The sequence below is a fragment of the Osmerus mordax genome, chromosome 2 (assembly GCF_038355195.1).
Source record: "Osmerus mordax isolate fOsmMor3 chromosome 2, fOsmMor3.pri, whole genome shotgun sequence".
NCBI classification, from domain to species: domain Eukaryota; kingdom Metazoa; phylum Chordata; class Actinopteri; order Osmeriformes; family Osmeridae; genus Osmerus; species Osmerus mordax.
The window spans coordinates 22,908,994-22,932,095 of record NC_090051.1 but is presented as its reverse complement, the minus strand read 5'-3'; the positions used below and the strand labels follow the sequence as shown (position 1 = coordinate 22,932,095).

The following is a 23,102-nucleotide window of genomic DNA, read 5'->3' as shown; positions in this document are numbered from 1 at the left end:
CTTTAGAGACTCGGTTTCGGAGGGACCAGCTTAACGCTGGCGCAGACTTACTTACAGATTAGCCAAGTAGTCACACCCCTAATTTCAGTGACAAACTGTAACTTTCAATTTGGGGGTTGTTGAATCAGATGTTCAAGTTAAGGACACAAAGTTCCATTTGGTGCAAATCTGGTTAGGGCTCTGAAGAGATCCTCTGGAAAAGATCCCCAAGGGCATTTTCCAGAGAGGAGATCCATGGCAATCTTTCAGAGATCTCCAAGTCTGGCTTCCAGAGATGGGTTAACGAGACTTGTGCGCAGTCCAATTCTGGGAGGAGTAGGAAACCACTGCTCTCTCACTGACAGCTCAGACGCTGCCCTTCTGACACACTGGCTCACAGAAGACTTAACACTCGATGCGTGCTCTCAAAAGATCATAAATAAACACCACATACTTTATTCAGATTAAACATTTCATGAGAAAGGCGATAAGCAGCTCTTGTACATGCAGAGGAAAGTGGCCCTGCGAACACTGCTCAAGCTACTCAGACCCCCTGTGGAGGAGACAGTTCCTGACACAACAAGCCGGGCTAACAGTCACAGGAGAGGACAGCAACCAACCGCTCAGCGTTTTCTTAGCGTTTTCTACTGTCTCTACAGCCCTTCTAGCTCATATTTTCTCTTTAGCTGTTGCAGGTTTCACAGGTCAGTTTGGCACATCTGCATGTGTGTAGATACCTCCACCGTAACACGGTCAACAGATGATGATTTATTTGTAGTTATTTTTCTTGATATTTACTTGCTTTAGTTTTTCTAGCTTCCCTCGTGGTTTCCAGTCCACCTTACAGCATCACGCCGACAAACCTGTCATCAAGGTAAAGAAGGGAAGCAGAACAGGAAGCTACTTTAGACAACTGAAATGAACACGCAAGTCCATGTTCGCAGCGGAGCCAGAACCGGTGGTGATGGCTGGAGGGCCTCTGATAGGGTGAGAGCCACATCAATCATCCTTGAGAGGGCTGTCGGAGGCTGGACCTTGCCTGTTCTGGTGAAGCAGGAATTTTCTGATTGGGTCAGGGAGGGGGAGTGACGTTATGTGTTTCAGTCTCTTCTTTCCCATCACGCCCCGGATCCCGATCCGACACAGACAGGTCAGCCTGCGGGGGCATCCTGGAGAGAGAGAGAGAACAGGAAAAAAGAATCAAAAAGAAGAACGAGACCTTGCTCTGCACTGAATAACCAAGCAGATGTCTAAATAGTCAAACAAAAAGCGATAATAAAAAATTAAAAAACGAATCAGTCTGAGGAGACTGGTGGTACGGGCTGAGGACAGGCGTGTCTCTGCTCCGACGACTCACTCCTGGCCTCCTGGAAGACCCTCAGGGCCTCTGGGTCCACCTTCACCCTGCCCGAGGCGTCTGCATCGGGCACCTCCCAGGGCACCAGCGCGGGGTTCGCACCGTGGTCCAGCAGCAGCCCCACGAAGTCCGCCTGGCAGCCGTGCCTCATGACGGCGTCCAGCAGGCAGGAGGCCAGGCCCCGGCCCAGCACCTCCAGGCTCACCGGCCCACTGTAGTTGTAGTCGGGCTGGGCGCCGGCCTGGAGAAGCAGCCGGAAGCAGGGGAGGTGGTGGTAGGCAGCGCTGATGTAGAGCGGACACACCACCAGGGTGTTGAGGGTGCGGGCGCTGAAGAACGGGCGAGGACCCAGCTGGTGGTCTACGTCAACATCGGCGTTGAACCTGGAGGAGGAGAGGGGAACACATCCTGATCACTGACCCTGGAGGAGGAGATGCACAATCCTTGTGTAGTTGTGTACTACAGTCCTATGTATGAGTATGTACCTGTAGTGGCAGGTAATCCTTCCTCACCTGATGAGATCCTGGACGATGTCCTCTCGGCCCACCCTGGAGGCGTGGTAGATGGGCGTGCTCCGGTGGTGCCGGCTGCCGTTGGGGTCGGCCCCCGCCTCCAGAAGGATCCGCACGCAGTCCAGGCGACCGTTAACAACGGCCATGTAGAGTGCCGTCTGCCCCTTCACGTCCACCAGCTCCAGCTCTGCCCCCTGCTGGACCAGGAGGGCCACGCAGGCTGCGTGGCCGGCCGTGGCCGCGATGCGGAGCGGGGTGCAGGGCAGGCTGCCGCAACACCACACCGACTTCTCGTTAATGCGCCTGGCCAGGGGAGAATGATATCAGCTTTGGGGGGATGATTACATGGACATTTTCTCAATTGTAGTTCCTGTCTGAGCTACAGAGCTCTATGCTTGACGATATGAACAGTAATAGGTGTATGTGTCACATGGTTACTGGCAGCGAGTTATGTTTGAGCTGTGGAGCTACAGAAGCCATCCTCACTGTTTAAAGAAGTCATCTTGTAGTAAGGTCTTCAGGGTGTCCAGGTCTCCAACATAGGCAGCATTGTGGAGCCGTAAGTCTTCTTCCTGGTCCAGGGACTTGTCGTTGATCTGTTCCTCGAGCCAGGCCTTGAGGTTGCGGCCTAGAGGAAAGGAGAGAACGATGAACTCGGAGCCCCTCAACGCTCACTCGGAGTTGCCATTAAGAGAGGGAGGGGCACATTCACTAGGCTACCCTGCGAGGAAAGATACGCTCTGCTCATGCACATCACAGATGATTGATAGGCACAATTATTATTGCACCTCGTAACTTAATTTTCTCACAGATGGAAAATGTGAAATTGGGAACGTGATTTACACAACCGCTTGTGCAACGGTTGTTTAGGATACTTACTTTAACAGACTTAACGGAAAATAGGATAGATGGCCTGCATTTATAAACGTGTTGATGTTGTGTTTGTTTTTACCTGCGGGTGTGGCACTGGGTAAATCCGATACCGTGATCAGCGGACAACCAATACTGGGCCGGCCATCAACATCACCATTTGCGCCTCCGACACCGCCGTCCGCCATTTCGCCCTAACAACTTAACTACTCTGTAGTAGGCTATAGCGATAGAGAGTTTACAACAAAACAGTCCGAGAATATATCAACATCCGTCTATACGTATTTTCGGTTTTAGAAACATCGTTATGGATTTCTGGGTCTCTGTGCTCATCTCGGTTTACGATGCGACTTCCTGTTATATTCCTGAATATTTTAAGGTGGACCGATCATGCCAGCCAGTCAATCTCACCTCCTCGACGCATCTTCACAGTTAGGCACACTGTAAAGTATTCTAAAGCATTTTCAAAGCCATCAACAGCTATTGCCTGATAGCTAGTTCGTATAGCATACGATATTTAAAGGAATTCTAATGTGTATAACGTGACTTTGTAAACTTTAAAAGCAGCTCTGAAATATAAATCGGAGACATTTCCTGGTATGGTTGTGAATCTCCGTTTATTTATAACTCAAAAATAAAAAATATCTGAAAATGCCTTGACATGTCAGCACCGATATTAACCGACATGAATGCCTCCGTTAGTAGCCAAAGGTGCAGGTCAGATAGATTTCTTTTACTTGACGAATTGCTGTCTTTATTGTTTATCTGCGGTTGCTGACTTTTCTCCACCGTCGTTGGAGGTTCGGCCGTTCGTCGGGGAGGCGTGCAGGCACGGCATATTGCTGCCTGACGACAGCTGAACCGTGGACACATAGCGGGCTCTAAAAATAAACAGGCAGGCTGGTTCCATGTGTCCCCCCTAGCAGACAGGGTGACCCAGACCTCCCCCAAGCTCTGCAAACACCGGGCTTCTCACCAGTGGAAAAAGAAATACATCACTGATTTGCAATGCTGTCTTTGAAAGACTGCAATCTATGGGGAATTTATAACGGGTATGAATGCTCTATAATACCATGACTGTTGTATTAAGGTGAACCAAAGGCCTGTCATGCATTCGGTTATCTGAATGTTATAAATGGGGAATATTCAGCCCACACGCCAAGTTTCCTTGTTTTGCGAGGACAATAAATAATCTTGAACTGCAGAAAGGGATTACTAGGAAAGGTAAAGCCATAGGAAGGGTGATGCTAAGGGAAGGTTCCACACGTCAAATTAAGTCATTAAGAAAAATCTCAAAGACTCAAACACTTGAGATGCATTGGTAAGTTTTTTTTTTCTTTTTCTAAAAGGTGAAGAGGCGGACATTTCCTGGAGCCACACATGGGACTAGTCACTTCAAGTTTGTTTTGGGCTCTGCAGGAGTTGACTCTGTCAGGGTTGTGGAGAGGGTAAACAGGCTGACAATAGGACTGAGGCTCCGCTGCAGCTAAGACTGCTTTGCTTAAAGCAGGTGTTCACTTTCTCAGAGGGGCTTTTAAATCTCACTTCTTCACAAGCGCTTGGTCTAAAGCTCTCTTAATAGAGGTTTAAGGGATTTCTAATGCTTTTTGTGTTGCAGCTGTTTAATGGTTTGCCAAAAAACATTCAGCACCGAGGTTATAATAAACTCTTTAAGAAAATGTATTATGCATGTTTAGGTTATGTCACAGCCAGCTTGCCTTCAGAGCCATGACCACTTTCTGTGGACTTGTCAAAAGTATAAACTTAAGTCATTCATCATTTTGTCATTTTTTTGTAGCACAAGTTTTCCAGACCACTTGTTAACATGCCATTCAAATGTTTACCTCATATTAAGAGTTTCCAGTTCTCTCCTGACGATATCCAGTCACTGGTCTAACTTCTTCTTTTCTTCTTCTTTATTTGATTTGATAATAATCACAAGACATTCATGTTATTGAAATAAGATTTATTCCACTCCACTACAAAAATGTGTCATTTGTAAACTATGATACAGACTCAAAATATACATAATGTACAGTTTAAGAAAAACTGTGTGTATGGTACAAAGTGTTATATATATATATATTTATTTTTCATAACGTATGGAAATAATTCTAATTTTAACAATTTAAAGTCTTGAAATGGGCCCTGGAATTTCTAATCTAGAAAATGTTCCCAGATTTTTTTTTGTTAACTAGCTATATAACTGATACAAATTATTGGTTTAATATTATATTTTACATTCTCCATGAATTGTTAGTTGCTGTGGATATAATAATCTGCCAAATGACTATAACGAATGTATTGATATTTTAACACATTTTAATATTTTAGGTTCTCAGTCTTTTTTAGATTGATATGGTCTTAACATGTGTCATCTCTTGCAACCTATTAACTTTGCTAGTGTTTCATACATGTTGCTAGTGTTTCATACTTTGAGAAAGCATGTTGCCGCTGTCCATTTACACTTTCCTTCCCTTTGACAACTTAGTTGGTCTCAGTGCAACTTTACAATCTTTATATATTGCTTTATTGTATAAATCATTGGAAAAATTAGAATTAATTGCTATTCTTTTTTTTATTAGTATTCTAGAGCAAAGACAAAAACATACATCCACTAGGTGGGGTTGGAGTGAAAGTCCATTCAGATCATATTACCAATTGTTTTATTTGAAAACGTTTCTGAAATTTTTAACATTAACTTTCTTTTTAAAATTTGATAGTATTCTATTAGATTTGACTCCAAATCCACTCATGTGTTAACCGAGTGCACTGTGTCCTGCTCTAGTGACCACACTCCGTTTGTGCTGGTCTCCTTTCAAAGTGCAGAGGTGCTTTACAGGTGTACTACTGTAAAGCTAGTTACAGTAGTACACTATTAAAGAACTCCTATTTTATGTCCACATCTGTCGGTACTGTCAAACTGAGGTGGTCTCGGTAAACAAGGTGTAACTCACAAAGCCATGGCTGTGACACGCCAGGTGAATTACTGTTTGGTTATGCGTAGTGAGTTGACTACGCACTTATTAGTCTTAAACTAAAATCCTACAATGTTTAAGTCCATTTGGAATAAACATGTACTGAGAGATCAAAGCAATGAAATAATTAAAAAAATGCTGAATTCACATTTAAGAGGAGAACAGAAGAAGAAATTCACAGGACTGAATAGTTGTGGCTTTTCTTGAAAAGAATGAGATCCTCACTGGACCTTACTAGGCAGGTCTGAGTGTGTGCGAGTGACAGAGAGAGACAGGGGGGGGGTGCGTTTGTTCCATAAAAGGCACCATGAAAGCGTTTGGGGCCACCGTGGGGACGCCAAGACCCCTAGGACCAGCGCCCCCCCTGGGACACCAAAGGAGGTGCAGCTGAGAACAGTGACACCAACAGCAGAGACAGCACGACAGACAGGCAGACTCCCTGCCTGTGGAGGGGAGGTGTAGAAGGGCTGGGTTTATTAGGCGCCTGTTGTCTCATGTCTGAGAGGAGAAGTTGATGCTGGTCACCATCTTGTGGATCTTGTCGTCGTTCTTCAGGATGTTGGACTTGACGGTGCAGATCCGGTCCTGCTGCTCTCTGATCAGCTGCTCCAACTCCTGCAGCTCCACCTTCAGGGGCTCCACGGCACTGTCTGTCACCCTGGAACACACACACACCACACACACACACACACCATACACACACACACCATACACACACACTGAAATCTGATCTCTCATACCTGTTGGTGTGTCTCTCTCCTCTGCAGAGCCTGTGTGTGTGGGTGTGTGTGTGTGTGTGTGTGTGTGTACCTCTGCTCCTGCTGGAGGGCCTGTGTGTGTACCTGTGCTCCTGCTGGAGGGCCTGTGTGTGTGTGTGTACCTCTGCTCCTGCTGGAGGGCCTGTGTGTGTGTGTGTGTGTGTACCTCTGCTCCTGCTGGAGGGCCTGTGTGTGTGTGTGTGTGTGTGTACCTCTGCTTCTGCTGGAGGGCCTGTGTGTGTGTGTGTGTGTGTGTGTGTACCTCTGCTCCTGCTGGAGGGCCTGTGTGTGTGTGTGTGTGTACCTCTGCTCCTGCTGGAGGGCCTGTGTGTGCTCCTGGTTGTGGCGTCTCCAGGTGAGCAGCTCCTGTTGCATGGCATCCACATCCTCCTGCAGGTAGTCCATGATCTTCCCCAGCGGCAGGGCGCTGCGACACAGCGTCTGGATGGACGCACGCACGCGCTCCATCTCCCTGGTAACCAGCTCACGCTCTTTCCTGCGGGACGCCTCCGACACCACGCCCTGCACACAGGGAACACAGAGGGGAAGAGAGACAGAGAGAGACAAAGAGGGAGAGAGAGAGAGAGGGAGGGAGAGACAGACAGAGAGAGACAAAGAGGGAGAGAGAGAGAGAGGGAGGGAGAGACAGACAGAGAGACAGGGAGAGAGACAGACAGAGGGAGAGAGAGAGATGGGGCAGACAGAGAGAGGGAGAGACAGACAGAGGGAGGGAGAGAGAGATGGGGCAGACAGACAGACGGAGAGAGAGGGAGAGAGAGGGAAAGAGAGGGAGAGAGAGAGATAGGGAGAGAGAGAGGGAGAGATGGGGCAGACAGAGAGAGGGAGAGACACAGAGAGGGGAGACAAAGGGAGAGTGAGAGAGATCATTTTAACATTTCATATTGCAGGATTACCACTTTTTCAGCTCATACTAGTTCATAGAAAAATACTTTCAAATGGCTTACTTGGTACATTTACATTTATGCATTTAGCAGACGCTTTTATCCAAAGCGACTTCCAAGAGAGAGTTTCCTAACTCTAACTGGTAACTAACAGAAACAACCTCTCCGGATGCCCATCCTAGTACTGGTACCGTGTGTGTGTGTGTGTGCACGCACACGCGTGTGTGTATATGTGTGCACACATCAACCACACCACTCTCCCTCACCCCAATCATAATAAACGTTCCACATTCGCCAGCAAAGTATCAAATGCCCTGAGCTAGTGCAGGGCTGCATTTAGCGGTTTAGGATTTCAAGGCTAAAAATGTTGGTGGGGAATCCTCCAGAGTTAGCTGTGTATATAGAGATGTGTGGTGTGGCTGGCCTGTGCTGGCTGGTGTGGGGGCGGGGCTGGTGAAGGCCTCCTCTGTGTGGGAGGCTGGGGGTCCTGGTGCTGCTGTGCCCCAGTCAGCTCCCAGTCTGCAGGGCTGGGGAGGGCAGCGCCTCCCCATGGCATGGCTGGACCTGGGACTGTTTACTCAGCTGGGTCCTGTGGCCCTGTGTGTGCTAGCAGGCTAGGTCTGTCTGGCCTGATGCCACACACACACACACACACACGGCACCCACCCACAATCCTGGTCTTAAAGTCCTGTTTATTTTAGTAACAAGCTGTGGCACAGAGGTTATTTTACTACAGTATTGAGTAACAACTACTACTCTTATGCCCCTTTCAAGTTCAACTCTTGAGCCAATTTGTGTCATTCTGCACCCAGCTGGGACACCCGTCTCTCTGGAGGAGGAGTCACGTGAGTGACAGACACAACTAACACGGGACTTCCGTCCCCCACGCAGACCGTCACAGTGTCGGGGTGTCAGGGCCTGCTAGGGCCTGCTAGGGCCTGCTAGGGCCTGCTAGGGCCTGCTAGGGCCTGCTAGGGCCTGCTAGGGCCTGCTAGGGCCTGCTAACGCCTGCTAGCGCCTGCTAGCGCCTGCTAGAGCCTGCTAGCGCCTGGTCTGTAGGGAGCTTTTCACACTCACATATTATTCATCTAGAGGACGTTTTGATCCAAAACGACATGCGAATAGTGGGTACAGAAAGTACAGCAGGCTGTTCTAGACCTGCTGGTGTCACGTTCGTTGTAAGCCAGCCTCTCATCAGTGAAGTCTTTCACAGCTCACTGATTAGAGCGCTTGAAAACACGCTAAACTGGACAGGACTCAAAACACGTCAAATAAAACACGTCAAAATGTCAACTTGGTCCCTTCGCTCTGGGAAGCTGGCAAAACACCATCAGACAAGCCTCCGTTCTCCTCCTGCTTCTGGCGTAGCTGGGGCAGCTGGGAGGGGTGGAGCTTGGCTGGGTGTGGGGCAGCTGGGAGGGGTGGAGCGTGTCCTCCAGGTGGGTGGTGTGCCCTGGTCTTGACACCACGGCTACACAAACACTCTGCAGCTCATTCAGACCGCCAGCCTGCCGAGCGTGAAGACATCCCGACAGAACAGCCTGCACTGCACTGGCCCTTCCTTACACTGTCCTCCCTCCCTCTCATCCTTCCTCCCTCCCCTCCACCACCAGCACCCCCCTCTTGGAAAAGTCAGTAATAACATGTCACTGGGTCTGTGAGCAGCGTCTTGGCTGACATAAATCTGGCTTTATGGGGTCTCTGTCAGGGTCTACAAGGCTGCACGCTCCACGTTTTCCTCTTTTCACCCCGACCCAAGAACAATATTTGTTTAGAGTGTGGTGCTTGGAGGCAGGCGTGAGGGGCAGGTTTTCCCATTAGCTCAGATAGAGGAGGAGAGGAAGAGGAGGAGAGGAGGACTGGAGGAGAGGAGGACTGGAGGAGAGAAGGACTGGAGGAGAGGAGGAGGAGAGGGAGGGCCATACGGCAGTTCCCTGGAGCAGGTGGCTCACAGAGCTAGGAGGGTTCCTCCTCTGTGAAGAAGGGGGATTATGATCCAGGGTTCACACAATCACTTCTCAGGGTATGCTGGGTCTCACCTATCCAGAGCAGTATAGCTTCACAAACAAGTCTGGTTACTTATCAATTGATGAGGGCACCTAGACTTAAAAGGGTCTAAAACTGAGTCTGGGTTCTGAAGAGAACTACTTCTGCTCTGATTCTTGGCTAGCCTTTAATGTTAATTTATCCTGCCATCACATGCCTAATTAGCTTAATGAGGAAATGCATGCAAAAGACCTGATTTATGGGGTAGTAATCGGGATCCTGTTGAGATGTAGAGAATAACATTCTTCAAAGAAGACTTTGACAAGAAAAATGACCAGCTAGCATAGAACCTGTCTGAGGGCTAGCTACCTCTGGCCATCACTCAAAGTAGTCTGCTGGACTCTTTCAGGATGAAGCATTGGCTGGAGTTAATAAGGCTCTTCGTCAGCCCTAATGATCAGACCAAACAACAGGGGCTGACAAAGTCACAAGCCATCCTCCCAGCAGGTAACGAGTGACTCGTCAGCCGTGTCTGTGAGCTGTGGTGGGTGGAGCCTAGCTGTGGTGGGTGGAGCCTCACTGTGGTGGGTGGAGCCTCACTGTGGTGCGTGGAACCTAGCTGTGGTGGGTGGAGCCTCACTGTGGTGGGTGGCGCCTCGCTGTGGTGGGTGGAACCTAGCTGTGGTGGGTGGAGCCTCACTGTGGTGAGTGGAGGCTCACTGTGGTGGGTGGAGCCTCACTGTGGTGGGTGGAGCCTCACTGTGGTGGGTGGAGCCTCACTGTTCAGCAGAGGAGCACGTTCTCATCAACAGCAGCTCTGACCCCCTCCAGCTGCATTACCATCCATAACCGCTGACTTGTACGAAGTCAGCCATGACCTCAGGTCTCCAGCTAGGTCCAGAACAGGGGTAATCAAGGTGTCTTTACATCATTTAAAAAACTCCTAATTCTTCTCTCCTCAACATTACTGCAGGCCTAGAGCTTCCAAGCAGCGCCTGGAAGTGTCCCTGGAGACGGTCTCCGAGGTGGGCCAGGGAGCAGGGCTTTACAGGACACAGTTAGTCCAGGGCTTGCTCACGCGCTTCCTCTTCTTGGGGGAAACATGTCCCGCCAGATCATAAAAATAGCTGGGAGTCAGTGAGGTGGGGAGAGGCAGAGGTCTAGGACGGTTACAGGATGTTGTTCCAGGGTCAGCGAGGGCCCTTGGGGTCCCAGCTGAGCTCACTACCCGGGGCCTGGACTCTGGAGGGAGGATACCCCCCCCCCCCCCCCCCCATCCAACAGGACCAGGGAACTTGAAGGAGGACAAAGGCATTCTTTGTTGAGAAAAATAAGAGATACTGAATCTTTGTTGAGTACAATGAAAGGTAGATCTGTCCGCTAGGTGGAAATCAGACGTGTCGGAAGAACTTCTTCTTCCTCAAGGACAAATCTGATATGAGATAATCCACACTTCCAGATACTTCTAAAGATCCCTGTCTCACCTCTGGTATATCAACATTCTCCTGCGGGGGTGATATGTCTGATCGAATGGGGTGAGGCAGGGAGGGGCAATTCCTTCAAAATTCCACTCAAAAAGGGTTGCTGTTTACCAAGTCCCAGGCCTTTGCGGAGGGGTATTTATTTTTGTGCGGATTCTGCTGAGTGTATTCTGGGCTTCCTCCACTGTGACGCTCACTCAACAGCCATCCATTTGTGTGCCACAGGGTTTGTTTATACGCTGCAAACCTTCATCAAGGCTAATTTGATGGGGAAAGAAAAGAGAGAAAGGGGTCCGAAAAAACCTCCTGAAAGCGCAGCTGCTGCGAGGGGCCGGCGCTGTCCAAACAGAAAGACGCCCAAGGAGAAGTATCTTACCATAATATACAAGTGTGTTACAGGGTCATGGGGAAGGTCGTCCCCCAAAATATACAGCAAATTCTTCTGTCGCATATTCTGGGGTGGGATATGGCATAATACAAGCACTTCAACTGTCCAAGGAGGCTTTGTATTTACATCCTATCAACAATGTGGTGAAAAGGATCTGGCATTAACAGCAGCAAAACGTATTCAAGGTGGTGGGGTGATGGGAGAAAGCAGAAGTTAGGACATGGAGGGAGTTTGTTTGCGTTAAAACAACTTTTTTTTACAAAAATATAGATTTAAGTGTCAAACCTCAAGACTTAATTTGTCTTGCATTTAAACATTTTTTTTTATTCAGCAGTTGAGTTTAGTTCTGAAAGAGAGAATGTGTGAGGCGTTGTGAAGCAGCGTATTTGGTAAACATCAGTGTGTTAGAGTCAATCATGTCTGGTGGAACTTCATCAGGCCACAGGACCAGGAAGCTGAATATTTACATTTTTAACCCTCCGTGTTCCGCCATGATTACAAGAAAGAACTGGCTCCATTACTCTGACCTCTCAACCCTTTCATGTCAGGAAGGAAGTCATTACAGTCCTTTATTTAGCTGACAAGGCTACAGCACCAAGGCTGTGTGTGTTTATGTGTGAGTGTGATTGTGTGTATGAGCGTGTGTATGTGTGTGGTGGAGGGGGAGGGGGTGCTATTCGGACTGTAGAGTTCTCTGGAATCCTGAGAACTGATGATGCTGCATGAAGTCAATCAGGACAGCCCTGCCCTGCTGGGGGTGGGGGGGGATGGGGCACGTGCCTGAGGGCACCTGGCTGCCCTCTCCCCCTGCTCCTCCACAGAGCAGAGCTGAGATGACCTCCCTGGGCTGGGGTGGGGTGGGGGGGCAGGAGACACAACATCCATCAGACAGGAGGGAGGGCAGCAGGGAGAGAGAGCACGGCCAGCCAGACCACCCAACACACGGAGCTACGCCACAACACTGGAACACAGACAGGAGCCTTCACCCTGACTCACTATCCAAACACAGACAGAGGCTGTGCTCCCTGGACGACACACACCCCGTGAGGAGGGGGAGGGGGGTCTATCTATCAACTACAAGAACAGTCTGACAGCAGAGACCTGACACGCTCCAGGACCAGCGACGTCACCAGAGGGCCACCGCGAGGCCTCACAACTTCTCAACGATTCCTTCAAGAAAACCTGCTTTCAGGCACTGGCTTCACACTTCAGTTCATCTGCACAGGAATCCGATGCACAAGCAGAATGCATGCGGCAGATTCTGCTATCGCTCAAAACATACCTCCCTACGGAACAGCCTAGCAGACCTAGGCTTCCCAGAAATCAGGTGTTGGTGGGCTGATCGTGAGATATAGTGACACTGAGTCACTAGAGAGGAATGGCTGAGAGAGGCTTTAGAAGGAGGATCTATGTTGTTGCGCTGCCCTCTAGTGGGGGACTGATCTGCCCTCTAGTGGGGGACTGATCTGCCCTCTAGTGGGGGACTGATCTGCCCTCTAGTGGGGGGCTGAGCTGCCCTCTAGTGGGGGGCTGAGCTGCCCTCTAGTGGGGGACTGATCTGCCCTCTAGTGGGGGGCTGAGCTGCCCTCTAGTGGGGGACTGATCTGCCCTCTAGTAGGAGGCTGAGCTGCCCTCTAGTGGGGGGCTGAGCTGCCCTCTAGTGGGGGGCTGAGCTGCCCTCTAGTAGGAGGCTGATCTGCCCTCTAGTGGGGGGCTGATCTGCCCTCTAGTGGGGGGCTGAGCTGCCCTCTAGTGGGGGACTGAGCTGCCCTCTAGTGGGGGGCTGAGCTGCCCTCTAGTGGGGGGCTGAGCTGCCCTCTAGTGGGGGGCTGAGCTGCCCTCTAGTAGGAGGCTGATCTGCCCTCTAGTGGGGGGCTGATCTGCCCTCTAGTGGGGGGCTGAGCTGCCCTCTAGTGGGGGGCTGAGCTGCCCTCTAGTGGGGGGCTGAGCTGCCCTCTAGTGGGGGGCTGAGCTGCCCTCTAGTGGGGGGCTGAGCTGCCCTCTAGTAGGAGGCTGAGCTGCCCTCTAGTGGGGGACTGAGCTGCCCTCTAGTGGGGGACTGATCTTCCCTCTAGTGGGGGACTGATCTGCCCTCTAGTAGGAGGCTGAGCTGCCCTCTAGTGGGGGGCTGAGCTGCCCTCTAGTGGGGGGCTGCGCTGCCCTCTAGTAGGAGGCTGCGCTGCCCTCTAGTGGGGGGCTGAGCTGCCCTCTAGTGGGGGACTGAGCTGCCCTCTAGTGGGGGACTGAGCTGCCCTCTAGTGGGGGGCTGAGCTGCCCTCTAGTAGGAGGCTGCACTGCCTTCTAGTGGGGGGCTGGGCTGCCCTCTAGTGGGGGGCTGGGCTGCCCTCTAGTGGGGGTCTGAGCTGCCCTCTAGTGGGGGTCTGAGCTGCCCTCTAGTGGGGGGCTGAGCTGCCCTCTAGTGGGGGGCTGAGCTGCCCTCTAGTAGGAGGCTGCGCTGCCTTCTAGTGGGGGGCTGAGCGGACTAAAGCCTGTCTTACCTGCTCTTTAGACTTGGGGGAGGACGGCGAAGACTCAAAATCTTTCTTTGTTTCAAGTATTTTTTTCACCAGCCCACCTGTAAGCAGAAGCAATGCCGTTACACATACAGTCAAACTCATTAGGACTCCAGCTGGTCCATGCAATGCTATGCTAACACTGTTATGCTAACCCTGCTAACACAGTTATGCTAACACTGCTAACACTGTTATGCTAACCCTGCTAACACTGTTATGCTAACCATGCTAACACTGTTACGCTAACCCTGTTAACACTAGATGCTTACCATGTTTCTCATCACCTCGGAGTTCAACAGCAGGCTCCTGCAGAACAAAACAACGAAATTCTGAATCCACACACAATGCTGCTTTATATTTGTTGATATTCAATCTACACAAATAATGCTGCTTTATCTTGGTTTGTATTAGAATCTGACAACCTGTTTGGACAGCAGAATATCAAAATCCAGTGGAAAAATGATGAAACAATTAAAAAGTTTGGATGTGGAGTATCAAATAAACTGGTTAACCTTCCCAAAAGCAGATGTCCTGCTCCTCTCCATCACCCAGGAAGCTCCACTTACCGGCTCCATCTCAGGCATGTCTGGGGGCGGGGGTGCAGTCTCCTCCACCACAAACATCTCTTCATCCTCCTCCTCATCCTCAGACAGCTTCCTCCCCTCCATGATGACGGATGCTGGGGGCTTGGCACTGCTCAGCCTGCGGACACACACACACACACACACACACACACACACACAATAAAGGCTTAGAGAGGGTCCCATGTGTGTGAGGTGTGTGTGTGCAGGTTTTGCTGGGCGTGCTGACCTGTCAGCAGGCGTGCCCTCCGTGTGGCTGTCCTGTCTCCTGACGCGGGGGGGAGCAGGGCGGGCGCTGCTGGGCCGGGGAACACTCCTGCTGCTGGGAGGAGGAGGAGACACAGGTCAGACAGCACACACTGGAGACACAGGTCAGACAGCACACACTGGAGACACAGGTCAGACAGCACACACTGGAGACACAGGTCAGACAGCACACACTGGAGACACAGGTCAGACAGCACACACTGGAGACACAGGTCAGACAGCACACACTGGAGACAGCCTGGTTGCTCTGTTAACCTGCTATCATGGTGTAGAGGTGAGGAAAGAAAGGGAGGAAGATGAGAGGAGGGTGCCCTCATGCGTCTCTCACCTGTGAGCCAGGTGAGGGGGGGACGCTGCGTCCTTCGAGTCTCCGTTCTCCTGGGGGAGGGGCCTCTCTGCCAGGGGGGCGTCACCATCTGCAGCACAACACTCCCCTCGTCAACACTCCCCTCGTCAACACTCCCCTCGTCAACACTCCCCTCGTCAACAGCGCCCTCTAGTGAGATGGAAAGGAACACTCACCTCCGTCACTGTCTGATTCTTCTGAAAGAGAAACAATACAAACAGGAAGTCAGGCGTTGTTTCCCCAAACCCAGCCCTCTCCCCTCCGGACCCAGCCCTCTCCCCTCCGGACCCAGCCCTCTCCCCTCCGGACCCAGCCCTCTCCCCTCCGGACCCAGCTCTCTCCCCTCCGGACCCAGCCCTCTCCCCTCCGGACCCAGCCCTCTCCCCTCCGGACCCAGCCCTCTCCCCTCCGGACCCAGACCTCTCCCCTCCGGACCCAGCTCTCTCCCCTCCGGACCCAGCCCTCTCCCCTCCGGACCCAGCTCTCTCCCCTCCGGACCCATCCCTCTCCCCTCCTGACCCAGCCCTCTCCCCTCCTGACCCAGCTCTCTCCCCTCCGGACTCTCACACGTACAAGGAGTCAACAACAGCTGAGTTACTCAACAGATGCCTGGTAACTGAACTAGATGTGTACATGACATGGCTGGTTCACCAGGAGAAGGTCTGCAGTGATGGAGAGACATGAGGGACGAGAGAGACACAGCTGGGGTGGGGAGGGAGAGAGGGAGGAGGGGGCGTGTACCTGGGCCTCCAGGCTTGGGTCTGCGTCTCTGGCCCTTGGCAGACGAGGGCCTGGGTATCCTGGCTGGACTGTCAGCCTGAGGCAGGAGGGTAGGGGCAGGAGCAGGGGAGAGGAAGGAGAGGATGATGGCTGTGAGTGAGATGTTCCATCAGGAATCAGGTTTACATGTATATATGTTTGAATAGAGCATATAACATGCCCATTGGGGCAGGAACACATGCACACTGAAGTCCTCACACACACACAGTTTCAGAAAGCTTGAGTAGCCCACAGAAAAAAAAAATGTGGGCTACTAAAATAAAGATTTGGCATTCAAGGTTACCTGGTTAACTGTGACCTCTGCTGGCTATACAATCAGAGAGGACAACACCAATAAAATATACAGAAACCCTTCAAGTACGTGATGATCACTACGTAGCTACACAGCAGCACATACAGTAACACCAGGAACTTCCAGTGGAACCCTGATTACTTGATGTGTATTATTTAGTATTACAGATGGACAGGACAGGATAGTACCTAAATAAAGATAAGTGGGGTAGGAACTACCTTTAGCTGTCAGTGCATCTGCTCTGCCTAGTTTGTACCCTCAGGACTAAATAGCATGGAGGACTATGTCATTAGATGCACTGAATGAAAAGCTAGTGTGACTGCAACGTGATCCAGTCTAAGTCCACATGAAGAACCCCTGGGTTTAGGAGTCTGGCCTCTCTTAAGACCGCAGGCTCTCGGCAGCAACAGACGACAGGAAAACAAGCACCCAGCTATACTAATACTACTACTACTGAGCATGAACAGTATGGTATGGTAGTACTACTGAGCATGAGCAGTATGGTATGGTAATACTACTGAGCATGAGCAGTATGGTATGGTAGTACTACTGAGCATGAGCAGTATGGTATGGTAGTACTACTGAGCATGAGCAGTATGGTATGGTAGTACTACTGAGCATGAGCAGTATGGTATGGTAGTACTACTGAGCATGAGCAGTATGGTATGGTAGTACTACTGAGCATGAGCAGTATGGTATGGTAGTACTACTGAGCAGGAACAGTATGGTATGGTAGTACTACTGAGCATGAGCAGTATGGTAGGGGGCGTGTACCTCTTCAGCATCACCTTGTGCTGACTCCTCCCAAGGAAGACAAACAACAGGATTACACTTCAGATGTTGCCTTCAAGACAGTGGCAGTTAGAAGCTGGTGTAATGCATGTTCTGATGGATGAGGGTGTCATGCAGCCATAAATGTAGTGAAAAGGTTTTGGAAATGTTTTCAGAAGGTTTGAAAATTATTTTCGAAAGGTTTGAAAATTATTTTCGAAAAAAAGTCTGAACAAAAAAACACACAACATACGTCATTTCCCTTGACTACTTCAGTAGGTAAGAACACTAGATAGTGTTAACCTTTGGCATATCTTGCAAACAAATAAGAAAAGTTGTATATTTAAAAACAAACGCTGTAAGAACTCACTGCTGGTTCTGGTTTGATAGTTTTACTGGGCTCCTCTGGGTGTGGTTTTGGTCTCGTCTCCTCCGACGCTCTGGCCTGCACACACACACACACACACACACTTCAGAACATGCTGTGGGTGTCTGGTGGTGACACAGAGAGCTGTGGTTGCCAGTCAGAGCACGGGACATACCTTCCTGTCGCCCTTCTCCACAGGCCTGATCCTCTCCTCACCCTCCTTGTGTCTCTCCTTCTCCTTGTCTCTCCGTTTCTCCCGCTCCCTCTCTCTATCCCTGTGGGAATCTCTCTCTTTGGTCTTTTCTCTGTCTCTGTCCCTCTCCCTCTCCTTCTCCTTCTCCCTCCCCTTGTCCTTGTCACGTTCTCGGTCCCTCCCCTTGTCCTTGTCACGTTCTCGGTCCCGGCTCTTGTCCTTGTCACGTTCTCGGTCCCGGCTCTTGTCCTTGTCCCCGTCCTTGGTCCTGTCTCTGTCTCGGGGTTTCTCTGAGCGCCCGGTGTCCCGGTGGCGGTCCCCCCGGCGGCTGTCCTGGTCTCTGGGCCGGTCCGGGTCCTTGTGCTCCCGGCTGCCGCTGCGCTCCCGGATCTCCCTCCTCTCCTGGGGACACAACAGGAGCTCACACTCAGCTCACACTCGCGGGAATCACCCAGGATTTACCCCCTACGGTATACTTCCTCCCCCAGGATTTACCCCCTACGGTATACTTCCTCCCCCTTTACAATCTCTCTCTCCCTCCCCCCTCTCTCCCCCGCCAAAGACCTGCTTCAGACATACAAGCCAGCAGTTGTTGATAACAGCACCTTTCCTAAGCAACATCCCCTCCACATTCCCATGGTCCTGGTGGAGAGAGGAGACTGACTCTCTGGCCTCACCTCTCTGTCCCTGGGGCGCTCTCCCCCCTCCCTGTTCTCCTTGTCCTGGGAGCGGGAGGCGCTGGCCTTCCCCCTGGGGTCCAGCTTGTCCCCGGCCAGCACCCTCTTCACCGCCTCCTCGCTGGACAGCTGGGGAGACAACACAGAGAGCTCTGTGTGAGGTTCCCCTTCACCGTAGAGACTCCAGGAAACTACTGTGCTGATGGGTGCAGAGATATAGAAACAGAAGGACACCAGCCTGCTATGTTGTTGCTGATGTCTACCTGAGCATGCGTCATGTTGGAGTAAAGTGTTGGTATGATCCATCACTCTTCGAAACCCCTTTAATTTGAGTCTCAAGGGTGCCATTAAAATGTACCCAGCCATAAACAATACCCTTCAGACTTCAGCACAATCATTAGTTCCATCATTAGTGTGTGTGGTGTGTGTGGTGTGTGTGTGTGTGGTGTGTGTGTGTGTGCAGCCTGACCTTGCTGAGGCAGCATCTGGCGATGGCCTGCAGCAGCTCGTTGGTCCTCTCAGGCTCGTGGCCGGCTACGATGCGAGCAGGCTTAGCAGCCAGGGGCTCGCCACTCACCAGCATCACCACGTCCAGCGCCTTCTGCAGGAACGCTACCTTACTGTCCTTATCCTGCAGGGAGGGAGGGGGGGGGGGGGAGGGAGGGAGGGAGGGGAGGGGGGAGGGATGGAGACAGAGAAACAGAGGGATAGAGGGGGAGGGAACATCTGAAATGTCTGTGATCGCCTTGGATAACGTGTGTTTCTAAAGGAAAGTTTCAGGAAAACATCTATGCCAAATGGTGCGTGCGTGTTACTGGTAACAAATCAAGCTAGGAATGTCTTCCTGTCAACAGAAATGCCAAGCAGAGTAGCTGGTTTAACACACAACTGTGTGTTTCATTTGAGCATCCTGATAGATGATCCTCAGTCATGTCTTGTAATTGTCCCTGTCCACCACTGCAGACCTGGCTGTACAGGACCTCGGAGTGAAACAGCCTGGGCTGCGTTTCCCGATAACGATGGATCGTAGCAACGATTGAGCAAAATAATGAAACCATCAATATTTCTTATGTGCGTTTCCCAAACATGCTCGTAAGGAGTAGGCTAATCTATGCGCTATCAAGAGCTACGAATTTTCAAGAGACACTTTAGCTACGGTGTCTTTGGGAACGGCCCGTAAAACTAAGATTCGTCGTATGATGGATTCTACAATCAACTTAGGCTTACGACGCTTTCGGGAAATGCAGCCCTGTCCTCCACTGCAGACCTGGCTGTACAGGACCTCGGAGTGAAACAGCCAAGAGAATCCTTTTCATGTGGAGCCGGTGACTGACAGGTATGCTGTGTATGTGAGCACACTTAGCTGCTGTATAATGCATGCTGTGGCTGCATCACTGGGGCGCTACTGGCCACCTGCCCGCTGGGGAGAGGGTGTCAGGTGTGGAGGCTTGGGTTTGTACCTGTTCTCACCTTGCCCTTTCTTTAGGATCCCACCCTTTTCTCCCTACACACCCCTCTCCTCCCTCTCCTCTCCCTACACACCCCTCTCCTCCCTCTACACACCCCTCTCCTCCCTCTACACACCCCTTTCCTCCCTCTCCTCTCCCTACACACCCCTCTCCTCCCTCTCCTCTCCCTACACACCCCTCTCCTCTCCCTACACACCCCTCTCCTTTCCCTACACACCCCTCTCCTCTCCCTACACACCCCTCTCCTCTCTCTACACACCCCTCTCCTCTCTCTACACACCCCTCTCCTCCCTCTCCTCTCTCTACACACCCCTCTCCTCCCTCTCCTCTCCCTACACACCCCTCTCCTCTCTCTACACACCCCTCTCCTCTCTCTACACACCCCTCTCCTCCCTCTCCTCTCTACACACCCCTCTCCTCCCTCTCCTCTCTCTACACACCTTGCTCCTCTCTCTACACACCCCTTTCCTCTCTCTACACACCTCTCTCCTCTCCCTACACACCTTCTTCCTCTCCAGTGAACAGCCATTCTGACACCACAATACTGGTCTGGGGTCAGCTGCAGTGTCAAGCTTCTAACCCAGTGAACAGCCATTCTGACACCTCACAGGGTTACTGAGTCTCCCTGCACTAGCTCCGCTGGCACTAGGAGTGTGGCCCCATTACAGGATGGTGTGTTGGGTTACACACACGCACACACACACGGACATGGCCGAGTGGAAGACAACACACAAGCACACACCTCCTCACACACACACACACGCGTGCACACACACACACAAGGATGATAAGGGTACACATTTTTGTGTGGAGACAGTCCCCCAGTGGACTAATCAAATGAGAATCAGTTGATACACTTGAGGGTAACTACATACAGAATACAATGCAATTATAAAAGATAGAGATGAACTAGTGAGCAGAGCGTTAGGTTGGAGAGCTGATTACAGGCCGTACCTTCACGTTGTCTGACTTCATCTCTGAGTCTTCATACAGGCCTCTCATGAAACCGGTGCTCCGTATTACCTGAGAAGGGACGCAGCAACACGTCAGCTCGATCATTACACACACAACACGGACTGACAGAACAACATTAAACATGTCCTACACTAAATCATTAAATCAGTTATCTGTTCTACATTACATTTACATTTAGTCATTTAGTAGACGCTCTTATCCAGAGCGACTTACAGTAAGTACAGGGACATTCCCCCCGAAGCAAGTAGGGTGAAGTACCTTGCCCAAGGACACAACGTCATTTTGCATGGCCGGGAATCGAACTGGCAACCTTCAGATTACTAGCCCGACTCCCTCACCGCTCAGCCATCTGACTCCCCTGTTCTAGACCAAAAGAGTGACCTGGTCTATTTTAAGTTGAAGCTACCTTTTCAGGGGATGCATGTAGGTAACTTAACATGTTGCCATTATAATCAGCAATGTTGGAAGGATTACATTGATTACTTGAAGATGTAGACAACACAGGTTTACATATGGACCTGTGCTCTCTGCCCATACAGAACACAGGTTTACATATGGACCTGTGCTCTCTGCCCATACAGAACACAGGTTTACATATGGACCTGTGCTCTCTGCCCATACAGAACACAGGTTTACATATGGACCTGTGCTCTCTGCCCATACAGAACACAGGTTTACATATGGACGTGTGCTCTCTGCCCATACAGAACACAGGTTTACATATGGACCTGTGCTCTCTGCCCATACAGAACACAGGTTTACATATGGACCTGTGCTCTCTGCCCATACAGAACACAGGTTTACATATGGACCTGTGCTCTCTGCCCATATAGAACACAGGTTTACATATGGACCTGTGCTCTCTGCCCATACAGAACACAGGTTTACATATGGACCTGTGCTCTCTGCCCATACAGAACACAGGAGCTGGTTTGCATGTTGGCTTTAAGCTATTTATCACCAGACATGTATTTTGGATGCACTCCACAATGCCTTGTGCCACTAGCTTATTCAAGCCCACGACCTCTAGACACAGTGTGTGTTGCAGGTGACTGCGCTGCTTGGTGAGTATGTCCATGGTGGATAATCTTGGCTGAGCCTGTTCTGACTGCTTGTAACTGCCAGAGGCACCAACCAAGCAACTGCTCACATTTTAGGATGCATGGCCTGTTAGAAGAAGCAGGTCTGATTCTGGGCAGGAAGGCACAAGGCCTTTTAGTGCAATTCATAGACATTCACAGCAGAAAGGATCTTGTTTTAATAACAAAAGAGTGTGAGGTTTCTGGTGATTGTTTAATTAATTATAATGGTTTTTGCTCACTATCTGATGCTCTTAGCATTGCTAGATATATTTACCATGGAATTAAACAGAAGCGTCAGAAGGGTCATGGGTAATGAAGGGTTCATGTTTGAACACTGCTAGTAAGCTACGTACTTGTAATCAATCACGCAATATAGTGGCCTTTAGTTAGGGACAAAATAATGTGTTTGACACCCACACACATCTGATTATCTGACGACGACCACCTCAATCTGAAACTGATGCTCAACTAAACTAGTTAGCTTGATGCTAATACTGACAACGCCACGGTACTGGCTTGGTTGCTTACAAGCTGACCCAAGTCCCATGGTTTTACTTGTTTCAGTTTAGCTAGCCATCTTATCTAGGTTTTTCTATGCATCATTGCCTAGCGACAGCTCACTGCTAAAAAAAAATACTGTGACGATGCTGGCTGGCAGAGTTGTACAGTACGTGTTTGATTTATGGAATAAACTACAGGATTACAATTGAATGAACCCTAGCCAACTAGCTTAATGAAAGAAATTACATCTGTAGCTAACGTTTACCAATAGCTCTTGCTAAGAAGCTAATAAAATCCCATATCAAGCTCAAGTAGCAGACATGAACCTAGCTATCCCTGCTAACGGTAGCTAACTGGACTGACTTCAGTACAACTTCAGACTGGTCGCGACGTCAGTTAACTAGCCACTGCTAGCTGGTCATGTCCAGTTTTTCTGGAGAGCGTGAAATATATGGTTCTGCATCTCGCAGCAAATAATTTATGCTTCGTAGTTTAACGATTCAACTGAAGCCAAGCAAGGGCCCACACACAATGTACATACAAGTCACGCTAGCTAACGTTAGTAGACGGTTGTCTAGTAAAGTAGCCAGCTAAACATCTCACCTCGCTGAATATGTCGTGCAGGTATCGAAACGGCGGTTTGCTTAGCAGTTTTTCAGTTAGCGGCGGTTTCTTGATCACTTTCCCCAAGGTATCTTGGGTCTTTTTTACCACTGCTCCGTTCATGGCAGCTAGCAATGTCGATTTGAACACAAATCGTGATACAACCGAAATTTCAGTTTCACCTCAGCAGATACTTGGTCAGAAAACACAGCTCTGCTGTCGCTATGTCAATACACTCCAATCCCACAATGCAGCATTGATAGACAGGGCGCTTGCGCGAAGCAGTTAACGTTGCCAAGCACCGGTGATACCCATAGCAACAACAAACAATCAATGCAGAGTATTTACAGAGCCCGTTTATTAGACATTCTCTGGTATTTACATTAAAAGAAAACTATCCAATAAAGCCAGAGAGAGGCTGTGTGTAAGCGGGACTATCTATCTGTGTCTGTCCGTCTGCCCGCCCGTAGTTTC

General features: G+C 50.3%; 2 protein-coding genes across 5 annotated transcripts; both read right to left on the bottom strand.

The window, feature by feature from the left end:
* Positions 1–412: 412 nt before the first annotated feature.
* On the bottom strand, positions 413–3,130 carry asb1 (ankyrin repeat and SOCS box containing 1). Of its 2 annotated transcripts, XM_067257711.1 has the most exons (6): positions 2,801–3,129; positions 2,335–2,476; positions 1,849–2,151; positions 1,337–1,719; positions 1,019–1,148; positions 413–842 (listed from the first exon to the last, which is right to left on the bottom strand). In XM_067257711.1, exons 1-6 carry the CDS (start codon positions 2,904–2,906, stop codon positions 821–823), a joined length of 1,086 nt encoding a protein of 361 aa, XP_067113812.1. In that variant the 5' UTR covers positions 2,907–3,129; the 3' UTR covers positions 413–820. The 2 variants fall into 2 exon arrangements, with proteins under 2 accessions (XP_067113812.1, XP_067113804.1); XM_067257703.1 differs by having other exon boundaries at positions 413–1,148; positions 2,801–3,130.
* A 2,468-nt stretch (positions 3,131–5,598) lies between these two features.
* On the bottom strand, positions 5,599–22,861 carry traf3ip1 (TNF receptor-associated factor 3 interacting protein 1). Of its 3 annotated transcripts, none has more exons than XM_067255197.1 (15): positions 22,629–22,861; positions 20,422–20,490; positions 18,468–18,629; positions 17,999–18,127; positions 17,304–17,723; positions 17,132–17,206; positions 15,660–15,735; positions 15,095–15,115; positions 14,901–14,988; positions 14,535–14,627; positions 14,291–14,426; positions 13,994–14,030; positions 13,710–13,786; positions 6,759–6,976; positions 5,599–6,354 (listed from the first exon to the last, which is right to left on the bottom strand). In XM_067255197.1, the coding sequence occupies exons 1-15, from the start codon at positions 22,749–22,751 to the stop codon at positions 6,189–6,191; spliced, it is 1,890 nt and encodes a 629-aa protein (XP_067111298.1). In that variant the 5' UTR covers positions 22,752–22,861; the 3' UTR covers positions 5,599–6,188. The 3 variants fall into 3 exon arrangements, with proteins under 3 accessions (XP_067111298.1, XP_067111306.1, XP_067111318.1); XM_067255205.1 differs by having other exon boundaries at positions 14,535–14,624; XM_067255217.1 differs by having other exon boundaries at positions 17,304–17,720.
* Positions 22,862–23,102: the final 241 nt, after the last annotated feature.

Coding starts and splice junctions, on each gene's coding strand:
- asb1 (XM_067257703.1), bottom strand. CDS start 2,906: ATGGCGGACGGCGGTGTCGGAGGCGCAAATGGTGATGTTGATGGCCGG. Junction 2,152..2,334: donor CAAGATGACTTCTTTAAACA/GTGAGGATGGCT, acceptor TCCCCTGGCCAG/GCGCATTAACGAGAAGTCGG. Junction 1,149..1,336: donor GGTCTTCCAGGAGGCCAGGA/GTGAGTCGTCGG, acceptor CTCTCTCTCCAG/GATGCCCCCGCAGGCTGACC.
- traf3ip1 (XM_067255197.1), bottom strand. CDS start 22,751: ATGAACGGAGCAGTGGTAAAAAAGACCCAAGATACCTTGGGGAAAGTG. Junction 15,116..15,659: donor ACCCAAGCCTGGAGGCCCAG/GTACACGCCCCC, acceptor TTTCTCTTTCAG/AAGAATCAGACAGTGACGGA. Junction 14,031..14,290: donor ACATGCCTGAGATGGAGCCG/GTAAGTGGAGCT, acceptor TTTGTTCTGCAG/GAGCCTGCTGTTGAACTCCG.